This window comes from Opisthocomus hoazin, chromosome 7 (genome assembly GCF_030867145.1).
Source record: "Opisthocomus hoazin isolate bOpiHoa1 chromosome 7, bOpiHoa1.hap1, whole genome shotgun sequence".
NCBI classification, from domain to species: domain Eukaryota; kingdom Metazoa; phylum Chordata; class Aves; order Opisthocomiformes; family Opisthocomidae; genus Opisthocomus; species Opisthocomus hoazin.
In genome coordinates this window covers 54,739,967-54,763,356 of record NC_134420.1, presented here as the reverse complement: position 1 = coordinate 54,763,356, position 23,390 = coordinate 54,739,967, and the positions used below count along the sequence as shown (strand labels likewise).

At 38.5% G+C, this 23,390-nt stretch overlaps 1 protein-coding gene across 3 annotated transcripts in view; it reads right to left on the bottom strand.

The window, feature by feature from the left end:
* TTC8 (tetratricopeptide repeat domain 8) overlaps positions 1-23,390 on the bottom strand; it is a 47,521-nt gene that overhangs the window by 1,079 nt on the left and 23,052 nt on the right. For all 3 annotated transcript variants that reach the window (XM_075426070.1, XM_075426072.1, XM_075426071.1), the window contains exons 7-14: positions 23,303-23,347; positions 13,942-14,027; positions 11,939-12,026; positions 8,086-8,196; positions 5,913-6,052; positions 4,489-4,663; positions 3,114-3,236; positions 1,217-1,300 (exon numbers count right to left, since the gene is read on the bottom strand). In XM_075426070.1, coding sequence (XP_075282185.1) covers positions 1,217-1,300; positions 3,114-3,236; positions 4,489-4,663; positions 5,913-6,052; positions 8,086-8,196; positions 11,939-12,026; positions 13,942-14,027; positions 23,303-23,347 — 852 coding nt within the window. The remainder of the gene's footprint in view (positions 1-1,216; positions 1,301-3,113; positions 3,237-4,488; positions 4,664-5,912; positions 6,053-8,085; positions 8,197-11,938; positions 12,027-13,941; positions 14,028-23,302; positions 23,348-23,390) is intronic.

The window sequence follows — 23,390 nt, the reverse complement described above, 5'->3', positions numbered from 1 at the left end:
CAGGCCTCTGTAAAACCGCAACTCCGTGGGCTTTCCTGCTTCCTCACAGAGAGGCACAACAGTGTTGGGAGAGCTGATGTTGCTCCTCCGCTGCTTTTGGAAGTATATTTCCAGATTGTTCTCTGTTTAGGAAACTTTATTTTTTCCTAAATAGCCACCAATTTTTGCAAGGAGGAAATGTATGTTAGGAGAGCATCTTAGAAAGGGGGTTCAGCAAAAAGGAACTCAAATGTTTGGGAACACATCTAGTAAAAGTGATAGCTCTTGGGTGGAAAGGAAGAAGCTACGGAAAGTGTCAGTGGGAGGCTTTCATTGCCTGCGCATCAGTCAACACAGAGCTTCAGTGCAGCAAGAATTCCCTGAAAGTGAAGAAACCAGGGTCCCGGCCAGAGAAGTTATGTTTTGTAAACCACGGCCTTACACTGAACCTGAGGACTGTGTTCTCACACTGCATCCACAGCTAGCTGATCTGGCCATCTGCCTTCTCCCACAACCTGTGCAGGTTCCTTGGGCAAAAGCTGCATGACCAGACATTTGCAGACTAGGATTTACTCCTTAATCAGTAAATACAGAATGCAATTATTCAAAACCATCTTATGTTTCTCAATGGAGAGGATACGCTTACAAATTAATGGGTTATTCTCTCCTTGACGCATGTACTTTAGTGTCTGTAGGAGTTGGGCTGCCCACACAACACAGACTCATAACAGAATCTTGAAGGTGTAGGCACAAGCAAAGGAGCAATTTTTTCTCATGAAAAATGTAAAGACTTGTATGAGTTTCTCCTTATTTACAGGAATTTTGGAAACACTTAATTCAGTGTCTGGGACACTCTGTATGAAAGAAATTATTAACACACAAAATTCAAAGGTTGTAAAGCTGAAGAACAGACTTTCCTTTTGAGATCAGTAAGACCATGGGACAAATAAATGATATTCTTTCTATAATTACTGATAAATAGTATGATACTATTTCACTTCACATTCTGAAAAAGCCAATGACTGTAAAGACTGTAGATGGAATTGTTAATAGAACTCCATCCCAGCTGAAACCAGTACAGGGTATTAAAATGAAAATGTAGCTTTAGTTTTCCTTCAGTTTATGCACTCTATATTCTTTTGTCTTACCTATTTGGAATTCTCAGCAATAACAATAAAAACCCAACTGCCCCACCAAGGCTTCATTTTTAGATTACAAGAGTAGTATAGTGCATTACCTTCTCTGAGAGTATTGCAAAATTGAAATGGGGCTCATACATATGAGGTGCTAAAGATGAAGCAGTCTGTAGGAAAGCTCTTGCCTACGTAGAGAAAGAAAATACAGTGAAATCTGTGACAGAGGGAGAGTAACAAGAATCTAATGAAATTTTCATCATTCTTAAAAGAACTCATCCTGTGTTTTCTTTACTACTTTACTAAGAAAGCCATCTTCAGCTATGTATGAATTACACCAACAGTACATTTAGGCATAATACAGTTTAACAGCATTGAAATGAGTAAGACTCTTGGCTGAGTCAGAAAAAACATGTTGGCATTTATTCAATTAAGCAATTCAGTTCTAAACACTAAACAGAATATTTTAATTTTTAGAAAGGTTTTCAAAGTCCCCCATTGTCTTTACCTGTTGTCTCTGACAGTACTGCTTTAGGCATCCCTGAAAACCTAAATTTTATCATAAAAATGACAGTTTTCACACTCAAAAATTATAATAAAATTGACTCTTTTTTCTGACTAGCAAAATAGTAGCATTAAAAACTAATGAAAAATTAAGTCAGAGTGTCATTTTCATGCTGTAAATCCAATACAAAATTAAGGTCAACTTGTGAAGATTTTTACTAAAAAATGGAGAACTTCAGAGGAAAAAAACTGATCTTTTAAAAACAAAAGTATCTGTAAACTGTTTGGGAAGGCAGAGTTACGAACTTATTAAAACTCGCTAACTTGCTGACAACTCTGAGTACATCCAACAGTACTTATGAAAGAACATGGTGAAATAAAATTAAATCCAAGATAAGCAAAATATCTTCACATATTTTATTCTTCTGTGCATAATTTTATTGCCATGATGATCGTGATTTTTCATTATACACAGGATACAAGAAGAAAATTAAAAATTTTAAGCTAAAACCAAAAATAGACAGGGAATAATTGATTATAATGGAAAAGCTCTGCAGTGCCAATTATTAGCAATCACAACCTCCACAACTGGACTTAAGTTCCACCTGGGAATTAAATGTCTGTAAATTTACTGATCATGAAACTGACACTAAATCCAAAGTTTATTTGTCACTGGAAACATCCAGTGCTGGGTTCATTTCAGTGTTTCCATCGTAATTGCTAGGTTATCTGAATAAAGTTAACTTTGAGAATTTGCTCTTAAAAAAGGTATTTACAAGTCTCCATATCCTATTGTAGCTCTCTGAGGTATATACGAAGCCATCAAAACAGGCTTGCTCCCATAAGGTTTAAAACAAGCCAACAGTAGTTCAAACTGTCCAGCAAATGCATATTAATTTTCCCTGCAAGTGTATAAAAAATGAATGCATTGAATCCACTGTGCATGTCAATTGTACATCTAAGTGCAATACAACTTAGTACACTCATATTAGGTCCTAAGACGAACCACCAAGCTTACTGATGCAAAAGTATTTATCAAGAACCTGCTGCTTTGGGACAAAACTCTTACACAATCTCCTTGTTGAAAAAAATCTTGTAAGACCTGATCTAATTGCTGTCTTCTGCCATCCAACAAAAATACATTGTCTACATTTATAAACTGAGTATATAGTGAAAGTTGTAATTTAAGTAACGATTACAGAGTGATGGACTTTGTTTTGGGTATTAATTTGGAAAAAAAGTTCTCAACAACTGCAAAGCCACTGTAAACCTTGTTTGTCTTTGCTGAACCATTTGGATATGCCTAAGAACGAGCAGTTTAATGGGAGATGGCATGACAACGTGGAGGTTACACTGAAACATGCATAAAAGTTATCCACTTTTTCTGCCTGTAAGCTAGATGTTTATATGATGCCTCCACCTCAGGGAAATAACACATTTCTTAAGTATAAAATGACCAAAGGAAGCATTCTGTTTAGGCTGAGATTCAACACCAACCTGTTCAATGTGACCTTTTTGCATTTCCAGCACAGCCAAGTTGTTGTAAGCTTCTGCATAGTCGTTATTGTTGACTAATGTTAGCCTGAAACACTGGTACGCCAGATTCAGGTCCCCTATCCCCTAAAATTAAGAATGTACTTTAATTTGTGAAAAGACTGGAAACAACATGCATCTATTTTGTTGTCTGGACTATCTTTTCACCCGTATGTACTACCATGGAATATAAATTACAATAAAAACATGCTGATGAGAACCATATGTGCTTTCTTCCCAGACTCTCTCGTTTGCTTCTTATTCTTCCTCCAGACAGAATCATTTCTCTCCAGAACAAACTTCCATTCTCCAAGTGATATTCAATTCATCTAATTTAACTTTTAGATGAATAAACTGTCATCTAAACACTACATTATCTGCTACCATCTATAGTATGTTAAGAAAAACAGAGATGTTTCCAGAGGGGTAGTCATCTTGCCTCTCTGTTTCTACACAGATTAAACAAAAATCACATATAAGCCTAGTTTTTAGAAGATAAAAATTAAGTGAGATTAATTTCTTTGTATGGAGCAGCTGACTACTTTTTAATACTCTAGTGTTATGACCAACACTGATACAGCATCAGGTTAAACATTAAAAGAGACAAATGCTACAAAACACAGGCATATCAGTTCAGATTTCGTTTTAGGCAGTATAAACTCATGTGTTTATCCTAGCTGCAGTACAATCAAGATGAACAGTTGAGTTTCTCTCTGACTTCAGTTAAATCATAATCAACATTTGAAGACAACTCATATAAGAAAGCTGACAAAACAATGTATTCAGTAATCTTATTTTAAGCATACAGCTAAACAGAAATCTAACACAAGAACATCTGCAAAAATGGGCAATGAACACAAATTAGTGTAGAAATTTAAGAAACGTTATCACACAATTCTAAGCCTTCTCAACTATGACATACGTAGTGCTTTAGTGTCTGCTACATGCTGCTGAATACGTATTTTTCTAACAACAGAATCGGTCTAATGCTCCATGTAACACAAATACAGCTCAGAGAAAAATATCTGATTTGTGAGATTAGCTTGAGTAAAGGCCTTCAAGTGCAATATTTTTGGAAAGAAGGGAAGGTTAAAGACGGTGGGAATGGAGCATCTTTTAGCAGGAGTAAGCCACATTTTGTGGAGATATACAAAACTTTTTTCTTTTGCCTCTTCCTCTCTACTGCAGTGCAAATAAACCTTTAATCTGTACTGCGCTTTATCCTGTACGCTATCGGGTTTCATATTTCAAAGTAGGGCAATGACTCCTCCCTAGTTACTCTTCTTCCAGTTTTTGTAAAATCATATTTATTAAGAAAGGTTGTTAATATTTTTCATACCACAGCCACGTGTCCCAAGTTGTACCACACATCTGCTGTTTCCTCCTCATTTTCAGCCAAAAACAGTGCACGTTCAAATGAAGATAGCGTCATATCATACTGCTGGGCATAGAAGCAACAGAGGCCCAGATTGTTAAAAAGCTGGCAGTTATAAACACCCATCTGCAGGAGCCGTCTAGATTGAAAGAAAATATTTCATTTTAGATTAATTTCAAATACGAGTTTTATTCTAAATGACAAAGGTCTCTGCTCCTTTTCCCTCCTTTGCGAGGGTGTAATAACCAAGTCTTATAGTCTTATACTCGGTAAAGGCTTCATGAAGGGCAGTGCAGGGCATGTTTGCTTAGCAGAATCAAAGCTGGGCGCAGCAGTCTTCGTGTAAATTAGATAAGTTCTGTCTTTTTGACTGTGCTACATGATCTGACTTCACTGTAAGAGTTGTGCTCAGACTTTTTCCATTTCCTCTTTCCAATCACCCAACCTCAATCAAGCTGTAATTTGTTGCAGTTACTTTTTATAACTCTTTAGTCTTCAATTTTTCGCTTGATTCTTGTCCTTCAGCACTGCTCTAAACAGTACTAGTACATCTAGTATATGAATCTACATTAATTTTACATTTGAAGCATAACTCATATTTTACTTCAAATTGGTGTTTTTTAATGTGTCTTTTAGAATGGAAATGTTTTATAAAAACTGTTTATTAATATTTATAGCAAAAACAGATATGTGAAGAGGGCCAGAGAAAAAGAGGGCTGCTTTCTGCAGCATGACTGTGAGTTTCTGAACCTCAAGCATAAAAGGGCTCAGGTCCAACAGAAATGAGATGGTTGTGCTTATATTGACTTAATCCGCTCTTAAGAACATGAGTCAGGCTCCTTTGCAGTCTGACTGTATTGATATGAAAAGCAAGCAGCATCATTTAACACTATCTTTTTATTGCCTTCAGTAAAACATGGGGGAACCCCAGCGCACGTTCGAGATTTTGTGGTCACAACTGCTTGTGACTTCAGGTGGGAGTTCTTCAGGTTACTCTTTTTCAAAGGGCTAAATAGGAAGCTCATGTGCCTTCTGAATGCAACTGAAGTTGAGAGGAAGGTCCAGTGCTCCCGAACTTCCTCATGCTGTGAAAGATCATTTCTCATTTATTAATCAAATAACCACTGTTTTGATAATCTTTGTTGATACTTCTACATACTCCATATGTAAAGATGACAAGTTTTTAAGAGAAAGATGTGCTTATCACTGGCTGAGAAGATATGTAAGCTGGTGCTGATTTTATGGTGATATTTGTCCAAATGCTCAATCATCCTCCCATGCCAAACTCCTAATGTTCTTTTTTTTTGATATCAGCATTACAAAGATCAACCCTTTGTATTACCCTCCCACGCATTCAATTCCACCTCCTTCCCCACAAGTGTAGATACCTATAAAACCGCAGAGCTATCTCAGGCTGGTCTGAATAAAAATGGTTACTGCCAATGCATGCAATGGCTTCCACATGAGTATTGTCTTGTTTTAAGACGTCTTTATAGTACTCTGCAGCCGAGGAGATATTGTTCATTTCCTATACAAGTGGAAAAAATTCAGATTAATTGTACTTTTTATCACTGATTTTTATCATAAAACTTATTAAAATGTCAATATACTGAGTGCTTTATCTGTGCCCTGTACGGTACTTCACTGAGATCAATTATGTATGCTCTTACAGTTCTCTGATTGTACAATGCAACATCCCTGATTGGCATCTTCACAAGCGACACACACATCCATGAGAAGAATGCATATTAATTTATCAGTGCTAGCTGCACCTGTCATTAACGCTATGTCATAGCTACAAAAAGAGATTTATTTGGTTTTTATTTTTCAGAAAAAGAGATTGGTCAGAAGCTTAGCATGTGCAATGGGCATTTGCTGCTTTTTACACAATGCCTTGTGACACCCAGCACTGTGCAGTCAGTTTCCCAGTATGGTAACATACAGTGGACTGATTTCCCCAGTCACTGTCTCAATTATTTTCAATTCTTTGTAAGTCAACTCATGAATTGCTCTGAACACAAATCAGAATTTAATTGCGTATGAAGAATTATTATGTGCCTTTGATAACAGGAATCATGGATTTATTAGCAAAACTTGTACTAGCTAGGATATGCCAGTTAAGAGAACTATATTGTATAAAAATATATGCTTGGATGTATGCTATTTGGAAACCGAATTAGGGTGAACTTATTGCTTTAAACAACGTCACACTGTTTCTGAGGAGTGCAAGTCACCAGAGGACTCTACCCCATATCGGGAAAAAAAATAAATTAAAAGACCAAAACACACTTCAGTGTTTAGAGGGAAACGACTTCTACCTGTGTGCTGTAGATACACTGTCTTCTCAACTTCACTAAAGAATAAACTTGTATTTAACTTCAGCAGTGTATTTAGCTATGAAAAAAATGTGTCTCCTATGATTGAAGGAAATAGTACTAAAGTAGTCCCTTTAAAAATAATAGGGTTTTTTAAACCAAAAAAGATGTACAACTCTTCCTACTGTCAAAAGGCAGTGACAGAGAAGAAAAGCTCTGATTAAGACGCCTGATGCGTATGTTCCACTCATAAGTCTGTGTAATGAGAACAGCCCTGTGCTGCAGTACAAATCTTTGCTAATGAAGCTATAATCCTGCACTCAGGTATCAGTGCAAAACTAGATCCTGTCAACTCTATGCTACTCTTTAGTAATTCCTTAAAGGGTTATGCAATGCTATGTATGGTTCTGCAAAATAATATCCATATTAAAAACTGTTTAACAATTCAGAAAGAAAAGCCTCCAAAAATTATGCAGCTGTTTTCTTCCTTGCTGAAGGACAAAAAGGATTTAGTATGAAAATGGATTAACGCTTAGGGGTTAGATGAGAATGATGAGAACAGGAAAGAATGCCAAGTATGAAGGTAGGGGAAAAAAAAAATTATGACTTTAAAACATTCGTTCTGGAATAGCATCATTACCAATTTTCAGTGAAAAACAATATTAAGTCCACTGTTCGACATGAAAATACACACTTTAAAAATATGAAATACATGGTTACCAAGCTAAAATAAAGCTACTTTAAACCAAATCCTGCTTAAAATAGCATTTATTTCTTAAACTAAGAAACATTCACATTCCAACTGTTCTCACTGGCTTAAGAAACTAACAGTAACACACAGTAGTGCTAATAAAGACAACATCGACAAGTAGACTATTTTGCTGTTTAATCTTGCTAGCAGCCTGTTGGTGACTTGAGCAGTTTTAGTATGATGAAACATATATACACTAGACCTAGCTACGTGGACGACGTCTGGACCACTTGACTTAACATGGACTTGCTTCAGTGTGACAAGGGCAAACCGGACCTCACTAGTGTGATTAACCATTTAAACAAGTAAGCCTGTAAGGGTCTTCTGATATTACTTTGGTATCTTTGTGTAATGTTACCTGTTTTGCACTAGCGATACTGAAAATCAGCATAGTTAATTTTTGATGGCCTCACAGTTGTATTCAACTACTGGCTCTTTTATATTGCTCAGGCAGCTAAGCTTGGCCACAATAAGGATTGTATAGTGGGTGCCTACCTCATAGATTCTGGCAATTCCACAAAGCAGAGTCACTTCTCCAGGAAATCGATCTAACCCTTGCTTGAAAAGGTTCAAAGCTGTTACAGGCTGATCCAAGCGCAAATACACCTAAGCAAATAAAAAGTGTGTATAAATGTTAAATTTCTGACTTTTATACCTGTACTGCTGTTTAACAAGGGAGATAAATAAAAAGGATGACACCTCCCTTTATGCAGTAAACCTTTAGCTGAGATGGTGAATACTACTGGTAAAATAATGGAATGAATACTGAATAAATATCTGTAATGAAGACAAAATAGACTATTTAACATAATTAAATTTGCATGCATATCTTCTAGACATTATTAATTAATCTGGACATTACTAATAAACCAAAAAAGCATCTTGTTCTTTATTATCAGATCAAAATAATATACTTTGACACTGAGCTGAAGGTATCACCTTCAGTATTTTCCTGATCAATATATTTTAAAAACTTTATGTTTAGACTTGACAGAACTGGATCTTCAGGTTTACAGTGCTGGAGTAACAAAGTATTTTACTCAGTCAAATGAAGATCGCATGGCACAGAGCAGTAACACTTTTAAAGTTCCTTACTGCTCTGTCAACTTCCCCTGTCACAAATAATAAAATCCTGTAACAGAAAGAGGGTGGTTTGGTCTCTATGATTTTGGCTTCTGTGTTGATATGACAATGTGTGACGTGAATAACGTTGTGTGAGAACTGGACAGAGGACATTGACGTGTTGAGAGAGACCTCCAGTACAGCTGTAAAGCCCTCCTGTTGTGGGCTATGGCAAATACAGCTACAGCAAAGGAAAAAACCCTGCATATTTACTTTGGGAAAGTAGATGGCTAGACTGATTAATTTGCCTCCCACTAAGCGGAAAAGTATTTTGAGTGATCCTGTTGGAGAAATATTACATTAAAGAGTGCTAATACTTGATATGACTAAAAAAGGGAAACAATCCATGACTGGTATCCTGACACAAACATTGTGATGCAATGTAAGAAAAATATCAATGTTAACTAAGCACCTGAGAAATCTCCTAATATATTTTCTGCTTCTGCCCTTGAGCTTCACAGACTTTTGAATGCCAAGAACTGAAGTACTAGTTAAAGTTATAAGTTAATTATTTGCATTCCTATAGATATATACTGCTGTAGACACTTGCAAAGAATTCTTTCCTATGACTACCCAAGTGACATTCCTAATTGTCAAAGAGCTGTCGGCTGTGAGTGCCTTCCTAGTAAAGGCGCTGCCATTTCAAATTGATCACTGGCCATAAGAAAAAAACAACACAGGCAATTTTTCCCAGTCAATTTGCTAACGTCACTTGCATTTTCTGTATTAAGCTAGAAAACTAATTCTGTCTGGTAAAAAGCAATAAAAGAGCGAGGCTTTTGGGTTTTTTGGGGGGTATGGTACTTGGTAGACTAAGACTGCACTAATGACACCATCAATTAATATGCTTTAAATCAACAATTTATTCCTAATGCACTCTATCTGGCATGTTGCTGTATCTAAAACAGACTTCAAGTCATTTGCTATAGTTTTTAATACATAAACCATGCAGCAGTTTCTGATGAAATTTCTGTCTGCATTAAATTTTGAAGTTTAAATAATTGTCTCTGTTGTGACTGTCATGCTCCTTCTTCTAGCAACAGTTTTCTACAACTAAATTACTCTGTAAAGAGTTTCAGTGGAGAGCACACAGAAGAAAGAGAATACATGATAGCTGCGTATGACTTCTTGATTAAGAAGAACCTTGGCTGGTTGTTCTACTACTAAGTACCACCTATGCGAGTGACTTGTATAATTTACCCTAAGTATGTGTAGTAAGCCAGTGCATACTGCCATACCTACAAATAATTTCATATTTTCTTTGCTTGAACGGAGAGAAACTTTAACTAGCTGTTTTTTTTGTTTTCTTTGCTTGCTTGTTTTCTCCCTTGATCTAGCTATGAAGTACAGCTATCTTCATATTCTTCGGGCAAAACATGTAAAAAATGGAGGACAGGAAACTCCGCTATATCTGCTCCATTTTTATCCTTTTATGTTTGCTTATGAAGTATGTTTTCTGAGCATTATGACTCAAGTCTGCTCAATTGCTTCATCTGGAGGTTCACTACAAAGATGCACTCGCTACAGATCCTCTGTGCAAATATTATGCTAAGGCAACACAGCCACAGCACTCTGCTACACAATTCCCATATCCAGCGGCATATCACACTGTCCTACATCTCTGCAGACTATAGGGCTGCTGTCTGGATGAATGGCAAAAGAAATTAAAACACAGATGGGACAACTTCCACTTACTTGCCGCTGCTCTGAGGACACCTGCTCTTTAAGAGTACTACAGATATAGTCATTAAGTTTTAGATGCTAAATGCACAATGGCTCCATTTTTTTTTTTTTTGTATTTCTCTTATCTCTCTTAAAAAAAATCCTATTTCCAGGTCTTCTGGGTCATGAAATACCTTGTAACTTCTCAGCAGCCCCAACTTCTTTAAATATTCTTTTTTTTTAGGTTTTTTTTTGGTCTTTAATCTTTTCATAAATTACATTTCAAGGGAGAGTTAGCTTTCAGGAAAACATCTCTAAAAAATCAGACAGCTGTTGTAATAATTAATATAAGCAGAAAACTAACTGGTACTGTAGTATCGGTCTGTTTGCACAGAACTTGATGCAATCCTTTTTTTTTTTTATGGCTGTTTAATACTCTTATCTTTTCAGTACTGTCGGATTGAGCTGTGTCTCAGTGCCCTACTCTATTGCCTGTCCACCCACAGCCACTAAATCATGTTGTGTGATGTTTTACACTTGAGCAAGCTGGTCTATGGAGTGGGAGGTGGAAGTTCAAATGCAGCTCCTGCTTGAGCTAGTAATGATGGTACAGATGCATATCTCCCATAATGAATCACTGTTTGTTAATCCAACTGCTCTGCCATTTTAATCACTCTGTGTAGCTAGTGTTTTGCAGAATGACTCCTGGTAGTGACAGAAATCTAAAATTACTAAGCTCAATTGAGTAAACTAACTCCAACTGCTGCACTGAAGACAAGTCTCCAGATAGCAATGATGATCATTTAAATACAAAACATAAATTGCTCAAGAAACTTAAAGGTAAAGTAAGTATGATAACATGAATATCTGAATTATCCACCAGTAGTGATGTTTCAGATCAGTCTGTAACAGCTGCCTTAAAGGGAGCTGATAAAGAGTCATTGATTTCATCTCCTTCTAGGACAAGAGGAAGAAAAATACAATTCTAGTTTCTCACAGGCCACCTTTTCTTGAATGTCTTGGAAAATGTTTAGAATCTGACATGTACCCTCATAAACAAGTAATTCTGAGGCTTAGCTGTGACACTTGTTCTTCTAAAGCTTTTAATGCCTTTATTTCGACAGAACATTCTCTGTTTCCACGTCTCTGATTGCTTCCTTTAAGCTCACTTTGTTTTGATTTTCCTTGTGAAACTAGCTTCACTCTTCACTTGCTGATTCATTGCATAAGTTTCCTAGTAGACCATATTGCTACATTGTTCTTCGTACTGGAACCCCAATAATCCTTTAGTTATATAATCCTCACTGGAGTTTAGAGCAAAGAATACAGTAATGTAGGAGGGTTGTTTTTTTGCGTGTGAAATCTGGAAGCTCCAAAATCTTTTTGTAAACTATAGACTTCAATTTCAACTTTTAGCATGTATTGCCTCAGGTCTATACGGAGATCACAAACTATCAAACTTAATGGGGTATCAAGCTCAACACTCTGCTGTTCTGGTGTATGGACTTCTCGGGGATAGTCTGGAATTTCACTTCACTCTTGAACAAGCAAATCTATGACTTACTTTTGCCAAATACAAGATTGTATCAACCATGTCCTGTTGCTTGAGAGCTGACTTAAATTGTTTTTCGGCTTCACGATATAATCCTAACCTAAAGAGACAACAGATAGATATAGAAGATACCTTTTTATGTTTTTTTTTAAAAAGCTTATTAAATAATGAAGCAGTGAACATTAAACCAAACATGAACAGCTCAAAAACATGCTTTAAGGTAATATACTTGTGTGCACGTTAACAAAACCCATGCTGTTAAATATATTAAGGTTACAAAGACAACCACTCAAAACTATGAGCAAGGCAAATTCACGAAATTTGGCCCCCTTTTGTACATGCAGCCTTCTGACACTAACTACGTAACGATGTACTCGTTTTCACAGGGTTCCTTCTTGCCCTTTGTAAACACTGGACAGTAGAAAATGAGCAATTAAAGTCACGCATCAACCTCTACCCACACTGTTTTGGAGCAGAATTTCTTCACTCATGGCAAAGATTATGTAGATACTCTCCACTGTAAAGTTTAGGGAATGCTTAGTCATCTATAAAACACTTCCTCCTAGCCTCATATGGGAAATGGTGAAACTTTTGTTGCTGATATTAAAAATCTTTATCTGTGTTGAAAACATGCTGTATTGTAAACAGCACCACAGTTTAAGACCGTCCAAGCAGATCACTTGGGAGGGGGAAGTACACGGCACATCAACCTCACAGAAGACTGCTTCAGCTCAAAAGCATTTGTTTTGCAGTATTACTGTAGAGTATTTCACAGTAACCTATAAATGCTACATAGACTACAGAATTAAGAGGACTGTACCATTTCAACAACAGCAGAAAGGTACACTTTCTCACATGCACATTGCCTTCAGCCAAAGAACACATATATTTGGTGAAGAAACAAAAAACACCGCTAGAACAACCCAGCCAAACCAAAGAAACACAGCCCATGGGGACAGAAGGTAATTTTGGATCCTGGAAATAGATGCACCTGCTTGGATGCTTTAGTCTCTATAACACTATTCATAAAAGTCCTGAAAGTGATGCATGACCTCTAAGCTAAAAAAAAATAAAAATCAGTCTAAGCTTCTAAAGAATGTCAAATAAAGGTTAAGGATAGTGAAGAATTTCATTAGTTTCGGCATCTAAAAAGAAGCAATAGTTTCAAGCCAAGATACAACATGGAATTTTAAAGGGCTAACTGCTTTGTATTATCAGCCTGTTCATACAGAATTGCTTACAGAATTGTCAAGACTGCAGATGATGCCTCAGTTTTTTAACAGCCAATACTTTTTTACATTCATGGCACAAACACATTGTAAACAATGAAAGCAGGAGTTGCCTCAGTACTTGTTTGAATTATGGGAAGCAGGGTTGCATCAGGAGGAGTTTCACCTGATTCGGCAGAACTGGCTGTTCCAGTCATAGCTAGGTCCTCAGCAACCACTCCAAACTGCCTGCAACAAGCTCTCCTCCCTGCTGTTGCCACCCTTTCCTCAGAGAGGCATATCGCTGCACAGTGTCATTTGCGTCAGATGCTCGGCTAAGCGGTGCCAGCCCTGAGGCTTTCGCAATTTAGACCTGGTACTTCCTGGGCAAAATACCTCCAGCAGAAAGTGTCTAATGCGAATATTTCATTTTTTCTTATTTCATCAATCTGAAGCCCTCATTGACAGTTAATTTCTCAAGCTAATATTGTAACATTCATTTTGTGTGGTGTGTTTTAACAATAGTTCTTTGTGTTTATTTACTGACTTTTCAAACAATGACTTTGAAACACATTAACAAAGGTGAAGATGCAACTAATTCAGTTACTTAAAGGTACTCAATGTTGATGCCTTTACGTCAGGCAGTTGAACACAAACTCGTATATTAAAGGAGAATTAACTGTAAGCACAGCACTCTGCAACTAAATACTTACTGAACTATTTCTCAGTGTTCATCACTGCGCAATACAGCCAGCAGTTCAGGTCCTGCACACATACTGATCACAGAAGGAACGAGTAAGGGCTTACCTGTAGTAGCACTTCCCAATTTGGACTTTCCACCACCAGTCCTTGAATTGTGCGTGCTCAGTGGCAATAGCTGCCAAATCTAGAGCCTGCCAAAACAAACCCAGCATCATAACATTAATACCTTTAATGTTTACACGAAGAAAAAGAACACGAAGTGAACAATGTAAGATCTTTGTGAAGAGAAAATTTGGAACAAAAAGTCCTGGTAAACTTGAGGTGGGTGCACTGCTTTATGTTTACTAGTTTTATGGCTTAGTGCATAAAGTAGCTGAAAGGATAATTTGTCCCTATAAGAACACGTAATCCATATAGCTTCTGGTAATTCAATAGAGAAAATATAAAATTGATTTGATCAGACTCCTGAAGTGCTGTTTCAGAATATACAGAATATTTGTGTAAGCCGACTTTTTTTTTTCTAAGTTTCCCATCCTTGTTCACTAAAAGTTGTTAAAAAGAAGTAACAATATACTAAAATAAAGAAATTAGTTCAGTCAGTTTGAAATACTGTAGAAATTGTCATCTCATTGCTAATATCAGGCTGTCTCCACTTCTGAGCACTCTCAGATATGCATGGCAAGAAATACATCTTCCTTTAAAAAGTCTATAACGTAACTAATGATTTTATGACAGAGAGGAAAAAATAGATAAATATTCTAAGAAACAGACAACTATGGAAGAGGGGGGAGGTCTAAACTCTCTTCTATCTGGCATACTGCAAAAGTAGGTATGCTAATCAATGTGCTATCATCAGCCACCACAGACAGAACCTGTGGCTTTTCAAGTTTTAGCTATAACTTAAACACTTCTTTTAAAACAAATAGATGTGTGCTCTGTACCAAAACCTAGCAAAGAAGGAATTGCTAGTGCTCCTTTTAATTCCACCTTGTCCCAGAACATATTAAAGCCATGCTATGTTTGTTGTTTATATTTTATGGATATCACCAGAAAGAGTCTAAGAAGATTTAATGCAGTATTTTTATAACAAAGAACTGACCCTGTTTTTGTTTTCATAAGCATTTTGCAGATCACAGAAATCAGAAACTGCTATTAGGAACAATACAGGAAAGCTCTGTGCACTGGCCACCCAGTAGCAGAGGAACCCATAATTTCCAGGAAAAAAATAATCTGAATACTTGAAATACTAGAAAGAGTCTAATTTAGTGACATCTACCTCTGGGTTCGACTCCTTCCTGCTGGCAAAATGAGGCTGCAAGTAATGAATGGGTGTAGATTGGACATAGCACAGCAATGTCAGTGGAGCTATGACAGCTTAGACAAGTTGCTCTTTTTTGGCTCTGTGAGAAAGAAGAACTTGTTTTCTGTAGCAATGCAGGCTAAGGAGTGGCATTGATGCTGTCCTCAGAGATAGAGTCGTCATTCCCTGCCTCTGTGACAGGAGAGACAAAACTGAGGAAAGCTTACAACTCTGAAGTCACTATTTCTTCCAGCTAGGTGGAACCCTTTGAAGAGCTCAGATGGCAGCTCTTACCGGTTGCCCTTTGTTTCTTACTGGCTTTGCAAATGGCACAACAGGGCCTCTGGACCCTACAGCTGTTACAGGGAAGGAGCTCGCTTCAAGTCACAAATTAATCTGTTTCCCTTCCAGACAAATACTTTCTTTCATCTGAAGGTATATAAGCAATTTTGTCCCAGCACTGGGAAAATTTGGGCAAGTAGTTCATATTAAAACATCGGTTACTTTGGTTGCAGTTACAAATGTCTAAACAATGTGTGTGTCTGTCAAACACCACATCTGCTTCTAACAGAGCATGAGCAGCCACTTCACAGGAGCAAGGACCATACTGCAACCAAAGCGCTTCAAAGAGCTTTCCTTAGAGCGCTCTGATGACAAGTCTCCAAGGACTCCATTTCAAAAAATGATCCCCTCTGTAGCTACACATTCAGCTTTCGTTCGGGTACCCTAATTATTTCTGATATCTATTTTATGCAAGGCTAACAATTCCGGCTGCTATTGGAAAGTGGGAACCAAGACTGCTTCAGGCTTAGTAGACACTAACAGCAGCAGTTTATCTGTCGGTGAAGATCCTGAACTCTTACTGGCATCTTTTCACTAGTATCATGAAACAAAGCATGACTTCATTTTGAAGTTAGTTTCTGAAATTAAGTCCCATTTTTATATTTTCCTATTAAGGAAGTAGGAAAGGAATAGGAAACTCCTGCTTTTGATACTTCACAAACAATCACAAAAACTTTATTCCAAAAATTACCACCAATGTTAACAACATTTCTAAAAAGTGTTTGCCTGAAAAGGCTTTGTGCATATCAATGTCAGGTTTTTGCATGCTAGTAGTCAGACTTTCTGCTGGTAATACAATAAAATCTTTTGACAATGTGGCCTTTGAAATGCTAGTAAATTGGTTAAAACAGACTTTAAGAAGTCAAAGCCTTCATCTTGCCACATCAATACCAACTGCTAACATATTTCCATTTCAGTTTGCTGCAAACTTTTATTTTTAATTGCACAGCTCAGGTGCAAATCAATGTTCAATTTACACAGCGTGTGAATTTAAAACCAATCTATAATAGCAGTGGTAAGTGTTGTGCCTGTCCTGCACTCCTGTGCATTGCTGAATGCTAGTGCAATCATATTAATAACTAGAAGGGAAAGCCAGCACGGATTGTGGGCTGGCAGATACTGGTATGTCCTTTTAAGAATTTTTGCTTCTAATCCACATTATCAGAAAAAACCCGTACTGATTGTCCCACAAGTTTTAATAAACTTTAGGACATAACTCGTCATCTGGAAATGCTGGTCCGCTGAAATTGCTACTCTACAGAGCACTTAGCATAGTAACTCATGTATGCAGGAATCCATTTCAATAACAGTCTGAGCACTGGGAAGCCTTTCAGAACAAATTTATTGTACTCTCTTATATTACAGAATCACAGAATCACAGAATGGTAGGGGTTGGAAGGGACCTCTGTGGGTCATCTAGTCCAACCCTGCTGCTGAAGCAGGGTCACCTACAGCAGGCTGCACAGGACCTTGTCCAGGCGGATCTTGAATATCTCCAGAGAAGGAGACTCCACAACCTCCCTGGGCAGCCTGTTCCAGTGCTCCGTCACCCTCAGAGGGAAGAAGTTCTTCCTCATGTTCAGACGGAACTTCCTGTGCTTCAGTTTGTGCCCATTGGCCCTTGTCCTGTTACTGGGCACCACTGAAAAGAGTCTAGCCCCATCCTCCTGACACCCACCCTTCAGATATTTATAAGCATTTATTAGGTCCCCTCTCAGCCTTCTCTTCTTCAGGCTGAACAAGCCCAGCTCCCTCAACCTCTCCTCGTAGGGGAGATGTTCCAGTCCCCTCACCATCTTTGTAGTCCTCCGCTGGACTCTCTCCAGTAGCTCCTCATCTTTCTTGAAGTGGGGAGCCCAGAACTGGACACAGTACTCCAGATGAGGCCTCACCAGGGCAGTGTAGAGGGGAAGGAGAACCTCCCTCGACCTGCTGGCCACACTCTTCTTGATGCACCCCAGGATCCCATTGGCTTTCTTGGCAGCCAGGGCACACTGCTGGCTCATGGTTAACCTGTCATCCACCAGGACGCCCATGTCCCTCTCCGCAGAGCTGCTCTCCAGCAGGTCCACCCCAAGCCTGTACTGCTGCATGGGGTTATTCCTCCCCAGGTGCAGGACCCTGCATTTGCCTTTGTTGAACCTCATCAGGTTCTTCTCTGCCCAGCTCTCCAGCCTGTCCAGGTCACGCTGAATGGCAGCACAGCCTTCTGGTGTATCTACCACACCTCCCAGTTTGGTGTCATCAGCAAACTTGCTGAGGGTACACTCTAACTCTTCATCCAGGTCGTTGATGAAGAAGTTGAACAAGACTGGGCCCAGTACTGACCCCTGGGGGACACCACTTGCTACCAGCCTCCAACTAGACTCAGCGCCGCTGATGACAACCCTCTGAGTTCTGCCATTCAGCCAGTTCTCTATCCACTTCACCGACCACTCATCTAGCCCACACTTCCTCAGCTTCCCTAGGAGGATATCGTGGGAGACTGTGTCGAAAGCCTTGCTGAAGTCAAAGTAGACAACGTCCACAGCTCTCCCTTCGTCTACCCAGCCAGTCACGTCATTGTAGAAAGCTATCAGATTGGTCAGGCATGATTTCCCCTTGGTGAATCCATGCTGACTACTCCTGATAACCTTCTTTTCTTCCACTTGCTTGATGATGGCCTCCAGGATAAGCTGCTTCATCACCTTTCCCGGGATGGAAGTGAGGCTGACCGGCCTGTAGTTCCCTGGGTCTTCCTTCTTGCCCTTTTTGAAGATTGGAGTGACATTGGCCTTTCTCCAGTCCTCGGGCACCTCTCCTGTCCTCCAGGACCTCTCAAAGATGATGGAGAGTGGCTCAGCAATGACATCCGCCAGCTCCCTCAGCACTCGTGGGTGCATTCCATTGGGGCCCATGGATTTGTGGGCGTCCAGATCACTTAAGCGATCCCTCACACAGTCCTCCTCGACCAAGGGAAAGTCGTCCTCTTTGTAGGCTTCTTCTCTTACCTCCGGGGCCTGGGATTCCTGAGGGCCAGTCTCATCACTGAAGACTGAAGCAAAGAAGGCATTCAGTAGCTCTGCCTTCTCCACATCCTCCGTCACCAGGACACCCGCCTCATTCAGCAGCGGCCCCACGTTGTCCCTAGCCTTCCTTTTGCTGCTGATGTAGTTGAAGAAGCCCTTCTTGTTGTTTTTGACATCCCTTGACAGCTTCAATTCCAGGTGGGCCTTGGCCTTCTTCGTTGCATCCCTGTACGCTCTCACCACGTTCCTGTACTCTTCCCAAGTGGCCTGCCCCTCTTTCCACATTCCATGGACCTTTCTCTTCCACCTGATCTCCGCTAGAAGCTCCTTGTTTAACCATGCAGGTCTCCTGCCTCCTTTGCTAGATTTCTTTCTCAGGGGGATGCATTGCTCCTGTGCATGGAAGAAGTGTTGTTTAAAGAGCGACCAGCACTCATGGACCCCCCTGCCTTTGAGAGCCCTGGCCCACAGGATTCCTCCCAGTAGCTCCTTGAAGAGGGCAAAGTCAGCCCTCCTGAGGTCCAAGGTTTTGGTCCTGCTTATCGCCCTGCTTCCTCCACGCAGGATCCTGAACTCGACCATTTCATGGTCACTGCAGCTGAGTCTACCTCCGACCTTCACATCCTCCACCAGTCCCTCCTTGTTTGTTAACACAAGGTCCAGCAGCGCGCCTTTCCTTGTTGGTTCCTCCACCACTTGCATCAGAAAGTTATCATCGATGCTCTGTAGGAACCTCCTGGATTGCGCCTGCCTAGCTGTATGGTCTTCCCAGCTGATGTCAGGGTGGTTGAAGTCCCCCATGAGAACCAGGGCCTGTGACTGTGAGGCTGCTTGCAGCTGCCTGTAGAAGGCCTCATCAATTTCCTCCTCCTGGTCAGGTGGCCTGTAGTACACACCCACTGTAATGTCACCCTTATGAGCCTGTCCCTTAATTCTAACCCACAAGCTTTCAACTTGTTCCTCATTTGCCCCCAGGCCAAGCTCAATGCATTCCAGTTGCTCCCTCACATATAGAGCAACTCCCCCACCTCTCCTTGTTGGTCTGTCTTTCCTAAAGAGTCTGTAGCCATCTATGACAGCATGCCAGTCATGCGAGTTGTCCCACCACGTTTCTGTGATGGCGACCAAGTCGTAGCCGTCCTGCTGTATATTAGCCCAAATAAAAATAATAAAACCCCCTAATACTTAGCAAGCTTTCTGTTAGAAAAAAAAATGTTTTTCCTTAACAAATCAGAGCTGTTTCTAAATGAAAAAAATGTAGATTTGTATTTAGCATGATTCTGAGATTTGTTTTTTTTTCCATTACTTTCCTTAGCTGAACTGTATTACAATTAAGGCTTCCAAATTGTTTACCAGCTGTAACTCAGTAAAAAAACAGCTTGTAGGATTGTGGTAATTTACTATTGTTTTGAAAAACTAAATTGATAAATGTACATTTGTTTGAAACTTAGTAATGTTATACACAGCATTGTATACACCAAGAAATTAGATAGATGGTAACGATAGTAAGCATCTGCTGCTTCTTTCACGTGGTGTTGAATGGCAGTAATGCTCCCAGCAACAGTTAAGTTGTATTTGTAGACAAATCAACACAGGATAGTATATAAGACAGCTGAGTAAAGGACATTAGCCATAGTCAATTTAACACAATTTCTTTTTGTGTCTTCTGGATTTCTATAGTTTGTAAATCTAACATAATTCCATTATAAACAGATTTCTATCAGAGAGTATAAACTTCAGAGTATTAGGAAAAACTAAGGAAATATTAGATGTCATGACTTCTGACCCCAAGTATATACTGTACACTCATTGCTCTTCCACAGGACAAAGTGTCTTGTCATCATTACCCACCCGTGAATAATGGCAGAATACAATGTCACAGTCTAGTGCTGAAAAAAGCAGTAGCTGAACCATCTCTGGACAAGTGTTTTAAAGTGCCCTGCTCTTACAGCATTTACCCCATAAAATGGCTTTTAGAAATAGCTCAAGGGGTACAGAAAGTCAGTTATTAAGTATATGTGTTCAAAAGGAAACAAGTCAAGAATAATAATGGATAGTGTAATAGTAATTTCTTCAGAGAAGTGTTTTTCATTAAATAAGATGAAAGTCTTTTGAATACATTTTCAAGGTCTGAAACAGCTCAGTGCTTCTCTCTTCTTCCTGCATCCCCACGTTTCTGATAATTGATAGATTACAGATGTATTTCCTTTTAATTTGAACTGAGTTCCTAGCATTACTTGTCCAATTGAATGCACACTGATTAATGATATTTCTCAACTGAAATTGCTGAGGTTTTTTTTTTCTTTTTATACACTGGCTGAATACTAAACAGAAGATAAATAATAAAGCTGCCTTTGCTTCTTAAATAATAATGCAGTTGAGAACAGTACAGACTGTTGCAGATCAGCACAGTGACAAAGGAAGGATATTGTCACTACTACTTTTGTGTTTTCTTTGCAAACCTGCAGGAACTGGTCTTCCAATTCTACTCATGCAGAAAGTCCACAAGTAGAGGCTTTTCAGCCTATACAGTCACAAACTCCAGCCAATTTCCCAGGCTTCCAAGCCTTTCAAGCTCTTTCATCTCATCTCATGCAGAAGTGTTTGGGGATTTTTTGATTGGTTTTTTTTTAAGAATGTGCAACATCATAAGGTAGCAGGTAATACAAAGATGCTAGAGATGTCAGTGAATGCTCTAATGGGTGATCAAGCAAGATGCAGATCAACTTTTAAACGGTTAACATATGTGCTATTTCTCTGCTGAATCCTAAGTGACCAAATTCTTATCAGGGAGAAGCAAGAAAATGAATTGGTGAAATGCCATTGGTAGGAGAAGTAAATAAACAGTGATGCAGCTAGGCTTAAGCAGAAGTTGTAAGTATTTCTTTTTTGTTTAAGAAAAATTAATGCAATGAGGTTCAAAAGAAAAGGAGGATAGTTTGGAGTATAGAATTATACCAAAAATGGTGTAGAAAGTGCAGAAGAAAAGAGGAATGAAAGCAAACGAGACAAAGCAAAAGGAACAGTAAAAAAAAAATCCCTTCAGAAATACTAATTACGTTATAAAGGCACCTCATACTGTGAAGTGTGACACAATTTTTTACTACAAGATACTATCGTTAACCAAACATGTTGATCTCCATCTTACTGCACAATAAACAGTGCTGACTAAGCTGACACTTCTTTACTTATGGATATTTATTCAAATAGTTAGGGTACATAAAAAACCACAGGCAAAATTCTCCTGCAAGACAGTGATTTCAGATTCTCAGCAAGAATTTCAAAATATACACAGTACAGTGTAAAAGCATCTTCCTATCTTTTTCTGGAGTGCTTGGAAAATTCCTTGCATTATATGAAATTCTCTGTCTAGCCTAGAGATTCTGCATGTCCCTAAAGTGTAGGTCACAGGCACACGTGGCATCTTAACAAGTGACCCTTTTATTCTTAGTGAACTGAGTTCTCAGTAACAAAACCCATAAATTTTAATTATTAGTGGCATAAAACCTAGGCACTTTCTTCATATTCAATATCATAATATGTAATTGCGACTTCTCTCTGACATTTCTGACATTTACACGTACCATTTCAGCTGTATTTTGGATTAATAGTGCGTTGCAATTCAATCCTCTTGAAAGAATGCTATGCAATAAATTGACAGCGTACAACTATAATCATCTGATACCAGATCAAAACGCTTCACACAACAGCAAGTTTGGAAATTATTCTGAACTATGTCAACAACAACAAAATATTTTTTTGTGTGCTATTGTTTAACTTCAGGTTTAATCACACCCCAGTTAGTAATATTGCAGAAAATTCAGTAACTGTTTAGCTAGCTATGCATTACTGACACAAACAGTTCCTTCAAACAAACTTCAAGCAGAAGTTTTGATTCCATTTCAACTGAGGGCACATATCTAACACAGTGATGAAATATTTTTACACTTTATTCACTGAATAAATTAATTATTTCCCTGGGTGAACTGTCAAAAAATTCTGCAACCTTTATCTATTTTTGAAAGTTTAAACAATATGTACCCAAATTTGATCTTACCCATTCAGTGCAGTAACATATAAAGAACAGACAGAAGAAAATTTTTGGACAGGGTAAGAGGGAAACTGTATAATTAGGAAAACTGATGGAGAATAAACATTATAGACAATTGTACGGACAATACAATATTTCTCTTGAGGCCACAAAACACCTCAGCACTATGCAATTAAATTTCTAGAAAAAGTGTTTGAAGTCCTGCTGATATTTCATTTTTCCGAAGCTTCAACAAATACATTTTCTTTCTATTCACTCAAATGATCATCTCAATAGTTTAAAATGCCAAATGATGTTCAATTCAATCACTAACTGTTTTGTCAGGTATTTTCACCTTCTTCTGTTAATGGACAGTCTTCCGCAACCTACGGCTTACTCTCAAGCCTCAGGAACTCTGAACTTTCTAAGCAGTTCAGCTACCTGACATGTAGTTTCAGCTACTTCTCAGGTTCCAGTAAAACCTGTTAACACGAAATTATTAAATACAGGGATCTTATCATGTTGATAGATGAGGGACTGAGTTTCAAGCATTAGAATATTTTGCTTCTCAAAAAGGAGACCAATCCATATCTTAGTATTTGCAAATTATCAACTCTGATTATCAACCCTGTAAGAAAGGACTTCTCGCTCTTAAACAACTTTTAATGCTTCAGTTCTGTACCCAGATATGATGCACTACCTGAATCCTCAGTTTAACAGAATACTGACAGAAATAACTCAATGATACTTAATAAAAACTGAAAATGGAACATATGAATTACTCACATTTTTTACGTCATTTTCATGGTGAAAAATATACTCGAACAATGCCTGTCAGAAGAATAGTTAAAACAGTCATATTTGAAGACAAAAA